Source organism: Sorex fumeus, unplaced genomic scaffold (genome assembly GCF_029834395.1).
Source record: "Sorex fumeus unplaced genomic scaffold, SorFum_2.1 ptg000166l, whole genome shotgun sequence".
NCBI classification, from domain to species: domain Eukaryota; kingdom Metazoa; phylum Chordata; class Mammalia; order Eulipotyphla; family Soricidae; genus Sorex; species Sorex fumeus.
In genome coordinates, this window is record NW_026606223.1 from 80,923 (window position 1) to 94,010 (window position 13,088).

At 61.3% G+C, this 13,088-nt stretch overlaps 1 protein-coding gene across 1 annotated transcript in view; it reads right to left on the reverse strand.

Moving 5' to 3' along the window:
* Positions 1 to 351: 351 nt before the first annotated feature.
* The window catches only part of RAB22A (RAB22A, member RAS oncogene family), a 34,955-nt gene continuing 22,218 nt past the window's right edge, over positions 352 to 13,088 (reverse strand). Inside the window, exons 3-7 of the mRNA XM_056107456.1 lie at positions 9,693 to 9,774; positions 4,695 to 4,766; positions 4,502 to 4,608; positions 3,683 to 3,792; positions 352 to 466 (exon numbers count right to left, since the gene is read on the reverse strand). Of these exons, the coding sequence (XP_055963431.1) occupies positions 369 to 466; positions 3,683 to 3,792; positions 4,502 to 4,608; positions 4,695 to 4,766; positions 9,693 to 9,774 (469 nt within the window). The 3' untranslated portion in view covers positions 352 to 368. The remainder of the gene's footprint in view (positions 467 to 3,682; positions 3,793 to 4,501; positions 4,609 to 4,694; positions 4,767 to 9,692; positions 9,775 to 13,088) is intronic.

The following is a 13,088-nucleotide window of genomic DNA, read 5'->3' on the forward strand; positions in this document are numbered from 1 at the left end:
TCCCGCCCGTTTGAAATGATACAGTTCCCTGGAACGGTGGTGACAGGAAGCCCAGGAAATGACCATTCTCACCAGGTCTTCTCCAGAGAGCCTGAAAGTGCGAGTTTTCCCTTTACAAATATAACAGAACCTTGATTACAAACTGCTCAACAGTCGAATCATACCGTCCAGACAGTTCTACGTCCCTTTCCGGCAAGGTCAAAAGCCAGTGACGCGGGTGCTTTGCCCAGCAGTCTCTACAGAATGAAGTCCCCGGACGGGAATGTCCGGCTGCCGTCTTCAGGGAGGAGTCGGGGGTCAGCCTCCCTCCGAGAAACCCTCCTCGCGCCCATCACCCCTTCCTCACGGAGTCGGGGCGCAGGGCTGGGTCAGCAGCAGCTCCGCTTGGGCTCTGACGGCTGTCTCCGGAGCTTGAAGCCCTTCCCGCCAGACGCAGGGTTGGCATCCGAGGACGGGATCCTTCGACCTGCACCCGGCGAGAGAAGGGAAGGGTTGTTACTAGACACAAGAGTTTTGCAGAAGCGATGCAACAGGTTTCATTAAAAATGTTCCCCAAAGTGTAATAAACGTGAACTTTGGGATAAATCTTTTTTTTTTTTTTTTTTTGCTTTTTTGGGTCACATCTGGCGATGCAGAGTTTACTCCTGGCTCTGCGCTCAGGAGTTACTCCTGGCGGTGCTCGGGGACCCTATGGGATGCTGGGAATCGAACCTGGGTCAGCCACGTGCAAGGCCAATGCCCTACCTGCTGTGCTATCTCTCCAGCCCCTGGAGAAATCTTTGATACCCTGAAAGGCTTTACAGGTATACCCAGGGCTGTGCTCGACCGGCCGTGTGAGCCTCAGAGGTAGCCACACCGACCCTCACTGTCCGGGCCATGTTAGCCTCCAAACATGGACCTCACGAGGCATTTAGAAAAGACTTAGCAGGAAAGAGTCATGCTGGCGATGTTCCGGGCAGGCAACTCACAACACTCCCGGTGGCAGAGTCCACACATGCCCGTCTGGAGCCAGAGGCGCCTTCTCAGGCCCCACTGCAGGCGACAGGACGCCCCTCGCCCCTGTGTACAGCCCACATCGGCACGGCCCGGGGGGCTGGGCTGGCACGTACATTCTGGGGCACTCAGAAGGCAGAGATGGGACCTGCCGGCTCTCATGTCCTTTGTCGCTAGGCCCTGACTCTCCAGCAGAACGACGCTTGTGAGTCCACGCGGACAGACACGGCGTGTTACACACCTTCAATTGGACACCAGTGCACCCATGACGACATCTGAGCTGCCTGAAGACACACTAAGAATCACCTAAAAATTCATACCCCAGTGCCACTGATGCTTCCGGCCAGTGTCTGTCAGAAACAGGGCAGAAAGCACATCTGGCAACAGAGCATCGCGGGGACAGAGAGGACGGAGACTTGGGGAAAGGCAATCATCTCTCGGATGGGAGCCAAGAAGGGGCAAAAAAAAAGAAAGAAAGAAAAAGGGTGAAAAAAATCAGAAAGTACTAAATGCCTTTCAAGCTAGAGTGGTATCACAGCGGGTAGGGCGCTTGCCTTGTAAGAGGCTGACCAGGGTTCGATCCCCAGCATCCCATAGTCCTCTGAGCACCACCAGGAGTGATCCCTGAGTGCAGAGTCAGAAGTCTGAGCATTGCCAAGTAAGCCCTCACTCCCCCCCCCCCACACACGAAACCCCTAAAAACTCTCCTTCTTGCCAGTGCAGTCTGAGTACCAGGACGTCACATAAGGGACAGTGAATGGGACGCTGAGATGGCTCGGCAGGGGACGTGCAGCGGTGGAAGGAAGCCTGCGTGCTGTCGCTCTCTGCTCTGTTTGTCTGGGGGCCGCACCTGGTGGTGCTTGACCCTCACTCCTGGCGGGGTGCCGGGAACCGAGCCGGGCCACAGGTGCCCTGCGCGCTGTTGAATCTCTCCAGCCCCATATGCGGTCACTTGGGACAACTCCCCAGCACGGTCCCAAGCCCGGGGCGCTGTCCCTGCTCTGACACTGACACGACGAGAAGGAGCCCAGCGTACGGGCTCTCAACACAAGACATGGAGCCGAAGCCCACGGCGGAGCCAACGCAGAACGTCTTCAACACATAAAGCTCACACAGGGCCAAGTCAGCCGGAAGGGCCAGCGCTCGGGAAGGCTGTGCTCCGGGGGCCGGACATGCTGGGACCACCCGAGCCTGTGACGACCCCTTGGACTTCACCTCTCTGCGGAGCACTTTCTGTAAGCAGATCACTTCTGCCTGACAGGCATGCGCTGAACAATCTTACAGCAACGAAGAAACACAAACCCAGCTTGCCGTCTCTCCAGGTTTTTCTGCGCTTTATGAACTGACACTCTTTACTTTTTAGTCACAATGGATACGGACATACTCATTTTTTTTAATAGCAGAATTTTCATTGTTGGCATAGTTCACAACCTTCTCGTTTACAATACGCCTGGAAAGAATGCTTCAGACAGACAGTGGCAAGGCACACGTCTGGTGCACGTGAGCCCCTGGATTTGATCCCTGCCACTAACCAAAACAACAAAACAAAAACACAAAACCAAAAAGTGGTAACAACATATTCCTGATACCACACATGATATCACGCATAGAAATTTTGCCTCAACTGTGAAGCAAACTCCCAGCAGGCTTCACACTGCTTCTCAGGCAGGACGCACCAGATAACCTAGAGGGGCAAAGACGTCATGACTTCCACGGCCCAGGTGCGGGGCTAGCAGGCCACTGGCCACAGCAGCTGGCCAGCATGTGGGCTTGGCTAACCTGCAGCTTTTTGGAAAACAGCTGAACGCATGGCCAAATGTAACCAACAGCACAACTACATCAAACTCAGATCTCTGGTTCACTGAATCAAGCGCCAAATGCTCAAATAAAAATGTAAGAAAAATGAGAACCAGACCAGCAATTGGGCTGCCAGGGGCTTGATTCCCGGGGCCCGACCCTTTGCGGGGCCTGCACCTGCCAACGGCTGGGTTTGTTCCTCGGCTGCCTCATCCAGGCTGGCAACTGGGAGGCCGGGAAGCTCGGATCAGGGCCAGAGCCTCAGACCTGTACTTATCACCGAGCCACATTCCCGGCTGCCCACAGGGACCCCACGGAGGACATTCCCAGCTACTCAGGTCCTGGGATCCCTGCTGGGAGCTCATCGGCCATCACCCCCGGCACTCCGGAGAGGCTTTCCCTGCACACACACCCGCCCCCACCCCGTTCATGTGTGTGTGGGGGGGTCCTTATGTCTGTCCAGCTGAGCGGGCTGGGCCTGTCACGGGTACATTTGAATGACATGAATAAACATGGCGAGGGCTGCGGCAGCCCTGGAGGGGGTGGGGAGGGCTGGGGGAAGGGGGAGGGGGGAGGCGCCTCGCACCCACAGAGGATTGCCCATGCATTTCATTTCCCTTTATTTATTTGGTTCATTTTCAATGGCTTTGGAGAACTAATTGAAACACATTTAAAGCGAGCCGGCAGGAGAGGGCAGCTCCGGGACCCCAGTGCCCTGCGCATTATTCATTCAGCAGCACCCCCCCCCCAGCAATTACAGCGACAGGAAGACCGCTGTCACGGCACCCTCCGCACCCGACCCCCCCAGCGAGAGCAGAGGGGGAGGCCCCGCCAGACCATTGTCTGAGGCTGCTCGGCGCAGAGGAGACCCAGGAGGCACGGAGCTACTCACTGATTTCGATGAAGAGTTCGTTGATGTTGATGGCGTTCTTGGCGCTGGTCTCTACGAAGATGGCGTGGATGGAGTCCGCGTAGTCCTTGGCGTCGGCCTCCAGGACCTCTCTGGAAAGAAAGCAACTAAGCGACTCAGGAGCTGGGGCCACCCCCAGAGCCTGGCAATTACTTGTGCTTAATGAAGACAAAAGAGGTGACAACAGGCCCTGACCTGGGGCCCTCCCAGCCACAGGCCCCCCTCTTCCCAAACTGCTAGTAAGGGGCTCCAGGGGGGCGAGTGATGGTTTGGACCTGGATCCACAAGATGCTGAACACGGGCTCCACCTCTTGAAGCCTGGTCATGTATGATAATGCCCGGGGGTGGACGGACGGACACACACACACGCGCACACACACACGCACCTGGCACCTGCCAACCACACCTGTCTCTCCCTGACCTATGCGCTCCCAAAGCCTTCATTCCTAACTTCAGCGGAAACCTCCCAACTCCAACTCCATGACCAAGAGGAATTTCTCCATGCTGAGATGCTGAGATAAAATAAGAGCCAGTCTTTTTTTTTTTTTTTTTTTTTTTGCTTTCTGGGTCACACCCGGCGACGCTCAGGGGCTACTCCTGGCTCTGCACTCAGGAATCACTCCTGGCAGTGCTCGAGGGACCATACAGGATGCTGGGGATCGAACCCAGGTCAGCCGCGTGCGAGGCACACGCCCTCCCCGCTGTGCTGTTGCTCCAGCCCCAAGAGCCAGAGTCTTCTACGGGCCACGGCCCTGAGGGGAGGGGCCCACACTCGGCAGTGGCGTCGCTCCGAGGACTCACCTGACGTCGATGAGGTCACACTTATTCCCTGCAATGGCGACCACGATGTTGGGTGGGCCATGCTGCCGAAGTTCTTTCACCCAGTTCTTCAAGGTTGAAAACGTCTCCTGTAACACAGCAGAGGAAAGCGACTAGCAAGCTAAGCGACCCGGGGGGTCCGCGAGGGTCCCGAGAAAACGGCCGCCAGGCTTACCTCTTTCGTGATGTCATACACGATTATCGCTGCGGCCGACCCTCGGTAGTACATGGGCGCTAAGGCACGAAACTGCAGGGGAAGAGAAAGAGAACAGGGCCGGCCGTCACGTGGCGCTTCCGCGGACGTGCGGCCCACCAGCCCCGTCCAGAGGGCCGCTGCCTCCGAAGCCGAGGGAGTAACTCGACGCCTTCAGGCAAATGAACCCGTCAGCACCAAAGGCAAGAACTCTGCCCGGAACACCGGACTCTCTCGAAGATCAGTCTGGATACAGTCTGACAGGAGTAAGTACGGTGATGTGAACAACTGCTTCACCGAAGAAGGCTTTTTAACTGAACTCACTGCTATAATCCCCAAATCCATTTGCTCAATAGACTCTGACCTCCCAAACGATCAAGGAGATTAAAAAGAAAAAGAAAATGCTGCTCTCAGTGCTCCAGAGAAGGGGAAGGCCGCCCTGTAAGCAAGATGCCGATGGCCTCACTGAGGGACTCTGCGCCGGCCCCCATCACCAGCCCTGACGCCAGCTCAGCAGGCCGGGGAAGGAAAGCGAAGGTGGGGGAGGGAGGAGCCCGCCCACGCCAGGGGGAGCCGGGCCATCCTGAGGGGGAGACGCGCGCTCCTGTCCCAGACGGGGACTTTCCCCCCGCCTGACCCTGACCTGACTCCCCACACGCTGTGAGGCCCGTCCTCTCCTCCTGCCCTGCACAGGCACGGTGGGGAGCCGGGGGGTGGGGCATACACAACAAACAGGCACACACACACACACACACACACACACACACACACACACACTGGGTCTTTTCAGAGCCGAGCGCGACGCTGCTCCCCCGACCAGCTCCGTCCGAGCCCCGCAGCCCGCACACCACGAGGAACAAGAACTGAGAATGAAGGAGCAAGGGCTGAGCCCGGGCGGGGAACCAAGCGTCCACCCGGGACGGCTCACGAGCGACCGTGAGTCCTGTCTCCGTGCTGTAGCCCGGGGACGTGCTGGCAGGAAGGATGCTTTAGGGAAAAACGGGGTGCCAAGGAGAGCGCCCCCAAAACCGGGCACCCGTGCCTCTTTGGCACCCGGGGGCGGGGCCGTCTCGCGTGGGAGCTGAGTCCGGGTAGAGGAGCGACAGCCGCGTCTGTGGGCAACGCGAGCACCATCGCGAGTTCCTTCGTCCCTGCTGGACGCCCCAAGAGCCAGGGAGAGAAACGCGCCGCGGAACACCCGTCTCATAGCTGACAACGGGAGCCGGGCCGACGGCAGGGCGCGCCGGATCCACCTCCCGGCTCTGTTCTTCAGGAAGGGAGGCGCTCCTCTTCCCTCCCCCCGCCCCCGGGCTGGTTTCGAGATTCTCCTCCCAATCTTCGGCGTCCAGTAGCTGGGCCACACTGCCTCTGCGGGACGTGGCTGGTCCTCGGGAGCTGCTGCACTGCCCTGACGAGTGTCGGGCACCCCCCCCCCCCCCCCCGCCATCTGCGGCCACTCCAGCCGTCGCTTCCACCCTCCAAGGGAGACTGTCACCTGCCCGGCTCTCAGGTTCGGGTTTTAGCACTTCCACCTCATCACTGCTTTCCGGGCGCGCCTCTCCTTGTGCTCAATGACGGCACCTCCGGCCGAGGCGGGGCTGCCTGTGCGGGCCGCCTTCGGAGGAGGGTCCGAGCTATTTCCCGGCATCCCCCGACGCGGGAGACTGCACGCGAGCTCGGAAGGCTCCCTTCTCCCTGACGGACACCAGCCCGCTCCGGCGAGCTCTCCTAGACGGGTCTCTTCTGTGGCGTCGCAACTGGGGGACGGTGGGGGAGGGGGAGTGTCAGAGACTTGAGGGCAATCTACAGGCAGACCTTGGGATTTCCCGCCTGGCTGCATCCATCTGGCCTGGGATCTGCCTCCTTCCTGCGGCCGCTCTGGGCGTCCCCGTCCCCGCCCTCCAACGCCTCACGCCGGGCGCCGCCGCCAGTGCTGCACCGTCTGGGGGCATCAGAGAAGCGGGGGGTCCTCCACCGAGCCCGCCCAGGCCGCACGGGCTGCCTGTCTCGGGTGTGCGTCCCGAGTTGATCAAGGAGACCGTTGTCTGAGGGGGGCTGGCCCGAAATAAATCACGCTGCCATCGCTGGCGTGGAAACTCTTTCCACGCTGGTTCGGGGTGAAGGAGGCTGACAGCTAATAATAAAGAGGATCTCAGGCTGCAGCACATCCCGGCTGCAAAGACGGCTCGAGAGCTGCGCTCAGAAAACGCTTTCCTCTCTGGCAAGGTCGCGGGTATGTTTCCTTGCTTGTGGATGTTCCCTCTGTTGCAACTGCTGACTCTAACACACACACACACACACACACACACACATACATACACACACACACACACACGCGCGCGCGCGTCTCCAGCAGAACGCTGGTCACCAACCGGGTAATTGGCTGGGTCTGACCTGCGGCCAACACTCAGCCCCAGTTCTAGAAGAATCGAAGCCACAGCACACTGACCACAGGTGCAGGGCTGCTATTTGGGAGGATTCTGTGAGGAGGGAAGCATCTTCCTGGCGGGCACCTGTCCGAGCGGTGCAGTGGGGGGGGGGGGCGCCCGGGTGACAGGTGGGAGCGAGGCGCCCACGCAGAGTTCATGCAGGACAGCAAGGAAAAAGAAACAGAGGCCCGGCAAAGGTTCACTCTCAAGAAAACAAATATCAAATGACGAGCAAGTTTCATTTGATGTGACAAGTGAGAAAAGGGAAGATTATTACTGCATCCCTGAGCTCGCTTCCCGCGGGAGGCCGCGACGAAGGGCGATCAATGGCCTGCGTCGTTCTCAGCTCACCCGAAGCCCCCCGGCCAGCATGCCCCCGCCTCACAGACCTCCCCCTCTGCACCATGGCCCCCTCTCCACTCAGGGCTGCGAGCCCTCCACCCCAGTGGCTTCGGGGGCCGTTCATTCAAGAACTTCTCCAAAAGTCACTTTTCCTGACTTAATGACACCTGGCCTGTGAGCAAGACTGTCCTAGCAACTGAGTCTCTGATTTTTCCGTCACTGGGGATCGATCCCAGGGTCTCACACATGCAAGGCAAGGGGTCCGCCGGGTCGGTCAGAGCGATGGAGAGCAACCGCCGCGTGGGGCCAACGAGGAGGCTGTGCGAGCGGTGGGTCCAACAAGGGGGGCACGTCCCCGAGGCCTGTCCCGTGAGGACTGTCCCGAACCAGCCAGGGCGGAGTCAGAGGCGCGCAGAGCCAGCCCGGGGGCTTCCCACTGTGTCAGAGCAGTGGCCGGCACCAAGGACTGAGCACAGCCAGGAGGGAGCCCACCGCCTCACAAAACACAGGCCAGTAAGGACCCAGGAGCCGGGTGAGGGCCCTGCAGGATGGACGCAGCCTGGACCAAGGCACAGAAAGAAGGCCGCGTGACGCAGCTGAGGTCTTCAGGGACAGAGTGTTCGTCAAGGCAGCAGACAGGATGAGGGACAACCTGGGGTGGGTTGGGGGTCCCGGGGGAAACGGAGCGAGGCTGCGGGGGAGGCTCCCTCGGCGGGCGGGAGGGGCCGCAGCGGGGACAGCGCGGAGAGGCTCCAGATCAGGCGGGGGAAGCCAGAGCGCAGCCTCGGGGGGCGGGGGCGTCAGCCAAGACCCCTCCACGGCCAGGCCCGAGACCGGGGATGGGGCGTGCAGGAGAGCTCCGAGGGCAGAGACGAGCGTTGGAGCTGCATAGAGATGACGGGCGGGAGGGGGCAGGGGAGCAGTTCCAGGCGCGTCTCGGGGGTCCTCTGCCAGCGCGTCGGCGGTGTGTGGTTCGCGGGCGGACACGCGGCTTTCCTTAACCACTGTGACACTCCCGGACAGGCGTCTGGCCGGGCAGCGCGCGGCCAGAGCACGAAGTCACCAGATGCTGGCCGTCCCCGCCGGGGCCGTGCCGGGCACGCGGCCCACCTCGCTGACACGCCTGCTAAGCGAGCGTGCCTCAGGCAGGGGCCGGGCGGATCTGCATCGGAGAGCACGGCTCCCCGCGCGGAATCAATTAGAAGTGGGCGACGCGAAGAGAGAAGCGGCTAATTACAAGATGGAACAGAATCCTGCTATTATGGGCGCACGAGGGAGAGGCAGAGGCCTTCTGTTTGTCTTCTTTTATGTCCCAGGAAAAAAGAGGTATTATCCATCACACAGCAAAGCAGGATAAGCGCGGATTCAAAGCGAACGGGCTCTCCATTGTGGCAGGGGTCTTTCGGGGCGAGTCTCCCGCACCGCCAAGCACGCGGGAGGGAAAGTGGGCCTCGATTCAGCGGAAGGGCGCACACATGGCCGGGGTGAAGAGCAAAACAAGGCCCCAGCTAATAGGACAAACAACCGCCGGCTGTGCGCTACGACGCATTCAGCGCGTCCGCGGGATGGTGGGCAAAGGTCTAATTGCCCCACGCTCTATTCTAAACACACAACACGGGGGGGAGGGGGCGGGGGCCTCCGCGGTGGAGCAGATAAGGCAGGGATGCGGGGTGACACCCAGTGTCGAAAACGGGCAAGAAACGCGGCGCCAACATCAGCCTTCAGAGAGGTGCGAATGTCCGTCCCCAGAGGACAGCGGCGGCTCGTGTGGCTGGCCCCGGCCGTCAGCATCCCCCGAGCGGCCTCCAGGCTGTCTGAGATGAGCCCCGCCAGACTCCCGATTCCTCGGCTGCACCGGAAGAGCTCAGGGAGCCCGAGCACCATCGGGCTCCGCGGGCCCTGCTGGCAAACCACATCCAACTGACACACCTCGACAGGGACACGGACCTGGGCCCCGGGGGGAGCGGGCCACATCGTGGGTGCCCTACCTGACACGGGTGGCCTCCACCCGGCTCTCCGCGGGCAAGAGAGCCAGCAGGCGTTTCCTGAGCGCCTACTGCAGGCTCTGTGCAGGGCAGCCACTCCACTCAAACCTCAAACTTCCTCTTCTGTCAAGTCCCCACTTAGCTTTGAGCAGGCGAGACGCTGATGGGGGCGGGGGCGAGGACTTGCCTCGGAAGAGCACGGGGGAGGCTAGAGGGCGACTTACTCGTTCTTGTCCGGCTGTGTCCCAAATGAGAAATTTGTGGAGCTCGTGTTGGTACTGGACGGTCTTGGTCATGAAAGATGCCCTGGAGAGAGAGATCTAAGTGGTCAGTCCGTCATCTCCAGCCCTGTGCCAGCCCGGCTCACACCCCCGCACTCACTCCAGGCCTCTCCGGGCACCAACGCGGCTCTGCGCAGGCCGCTGGCTCTGGGACCCGGGGAAGCGTTAGGTACGTCTGGACAGTGAAGGAGAATTTCCTTTGGGGGCTGTGACCGCCCAACTTCTGAATCGCTAGAGCCAGGAGGTACGCTGGGTCCCAGGCATCCGCCTCCCTTGTAAACTACACAAGCAGGTCGTTAAAAGCTGGTGCCTTCAAACACTTGTGAGAAATACCCAAACACACCACCATAACGAGCCAAACAGGAGCGAGGATAACCCCAGAGTTAACAAAACACAGTCGCCGCTCGAGAAGCAAGGCCGCCAGCCGAGGGACAGCGCCCTTGGCAGCCCCTGTAGCGCAAGGCTGGCACCAGCCCCGCACACAGAGGAAGGCAGGCTTGCGGGGCCCCCCAGGGATGGCACCAGACTGAAAACCCCGCACTCGAGAGAGCCCCGCCGGCCCGGCCCCCCTCCCCCTCTCACGAGACCCCTCGGTGCCAGAGTCGACTGTGCCTTCTTCCCTGCTGGGGAGGGAACAGGCCGCGTGCGTGGGGCCAGGCTCGGAGACGGGGACGCACATCCTGGCCACCACCATCCGGACAACGCAATGCAGTCGGGTGGCGAGTCTGAACGGGGGCTGGGGAGAGCCGTGGCTGTGTTGCGTGGCGGGGGGCTGGGCTTGAGCCCCAGCACCGCACAGTTCCCTGAGGGCGGGTGGGTGTGACTGCTGACACTGAGCACCTCCAGGTGTGACCCCCCCCCCCCCCCCCGCAAACAAACGAAAGCAAACAAAACCGATGGACGGGCTCTCTGCGTGATCACGAAGCCCTGTTTAGAAAGCTCAGAAATGGGACCGATGACCTCCGAGCTGCACTGACTCGAGCCGGGGTGCGGGGAGGAGGCGGGTCCCGCTGACGGGCCGGGGGCCTCAGCAGATGTTCAGTCGCCGGGGATTTATCTCCCGTCCCCTCAGCAAAGTGCTTCGCGCGCAGAAGGTGCTCTGCAAATGGTTCTGGTTATCGGATCAAGGGCTTCTGGTGACTCACCGTGATTAAATCAGGACGCACGCCATGATTTCCCACTTAGGGGAGAGCGGAGCCTTCGCAGAGCCGTGTTTACTGGGGGGCCTGGGCGGCGGGACGGGGGCGGAAGCGCGGTGTAAATCGTGCCGCGCTAGACCTGCACCAGGTATTATCGCTATTACCCAGAGGCGGCTCGGCAAAGGCGTGCGTCCAGGCCTCGCAATTAGTCCTAAAAGCTCGCGCCGCTGCCTCATCAATCACGCGCGGTGCTCGGCTGCAGCGGGCACCAGGCGTCCAGCAGAGGCATTAACGGGGCCGCGCGGCCAACAAATGCATCTCGTCCGATCGGAGGACAGGAGATGAAATATGCTCCCAGCAGAGAAAAAGCGGAGAAAGGGACAGGCGATAATTAAAAGGCAAACTTTCATCAGAGGCTCAGAAATCACGGAGTCGGAGCTGCCCCCGGCCAGTTCCCTTCTGGCGGGGGCAGAGCCCCCTCCCCGACAGGAGCGGGAAAGACGGGACGGGGCCGAGGCGGGACGCACGCCTCCAAGGAGGGACCCCAGGCCGCCCGTCCACCTGCGCCCGCCCCCACTCGCCGCGCAGCCCTTCCTCTCCGACCAGGGCTGCTGGCCACACCCTCGCCTCAGTCTCCGTCGGTGCTCGGTGGCTTCTGTCGGGCCCCTTGGTGGCGGGCGTCACCCTCTTCGCCGCCGGTTCCTTGGGAAGCCCTCCGGGACGGACCACCAGGAACCCCAAGCAGCCTCTCGCCCCCGCTTCCCGGAGATGGGGGTGCCCGTGGGCGGGAGGACAGTCCAGGTGACGTGGACCCGCGCGGCCCGTCATCTGCCGCGGGGTCTGCCCCGAGGAGGCCTCTCCGCCGTCAGCAAGGACTCCACGTTCTCCCACGCCCGTCCAGCTCCACATACTACGGCCACCCTCCCTTTCCGGGGAGCAGCGAGTGTGCTGCTGTCCGCTGGGAGAAGACACTTACAGAAACTTGAAGTCCCCGGCAGGTCCCCCAGCCCAAACCCCAACTTGAAGCGAGGCCAATTCCGCGCGCGCCAGCTGCGCCGCCCCTCCGCCTGCTCCCCCTGCGCCTCCCGGCGGCACCTGCGCCTCAGCCCGCAGGTGAGCGGGCAAGTCCCGGCCCCCCCCCCCCCCCCCGTGCTCCATCACTTCTGTCTCCATCCCTCCTTACTCTGCGCCGTGGCTCCCCCACTTATGCACTTTTTCCCTCGTACATCCTGGGGACCCCCGGGGACCCCGGCTGAGAAAGCTGCTCGCGGTCTTTACGCCGTCGCCAGCGAGCCCAGAGGCCCGCCGATCCCCCCCCCCCCGCCATCTGCCGCTCGCGTCAGCCCCCGCTTCGGGGACGGCACCTGCCACCACGTCTAGTGAGCGCCGGCCCGGGATGTTTCAGACACGCGCCACGCTGAGCAACGGGAGCGTGAGGAGCTGTCGCTGTCCTGCCCCTCGCCACGCGCAGAGCGCCCGGCCGTCTCCTCCCTGGGACCCCCGGGCTGGGGCTCCGTGCTCCTTCCTTCCTGCCCACGCTGCTCCAGCCCCGGCCAGGTCCCTCGCTCCCAGGTGAAGTGTGGGCACCAGCACAGCGCCCGTGTCCTCGCGTCCCTCGGATGGCTGCTGGGCCGTGCCCACTCTCCCGTCGCCCCGCTTTCCTGCCACGCAGGGCCGCCAGCAGCCGTGTTCGCCCCACGCCCGCTGCCAAGCGCCCCGCGGAGCGCGGCACTTGCCGTCCAGAGCAGGGCCCAGTTCGGGAGGCCTGTCTGGGTCGTCGGCCTGATTTAATCGACGCTTGAACCTCAACCTCGGAAATAAATTCATGAACTGGGCCCTAATCTCGGAGTGGGCCCGGGACAATTCTCCCTCCCACTGTCACTCCAACTCCGGAATCACTCCTTTATGTTCGAGTTAAATGATGTGGAGGGGATGATAACTGAGTATCTTGCTTTCTGAAAACCCGGCGAGGGCTTCCTGCCATCCAAATGATACATTTTTATTTTCCAGGCTGCCATTTACTTGTCTGATAACCTGATTTTTCACCACTAAACCGCCTCTCTTCACTCTGCCTAGGCAGATCTTATTACCTCTTTAATCTAAAACCCCTACTAGCATTATTTCCTAAAGCCGGAATGCCTTTCATATACTTCTCCATTTTTCATGACATTCTAAAAAGATGCCTTTCACGCAAACCAAG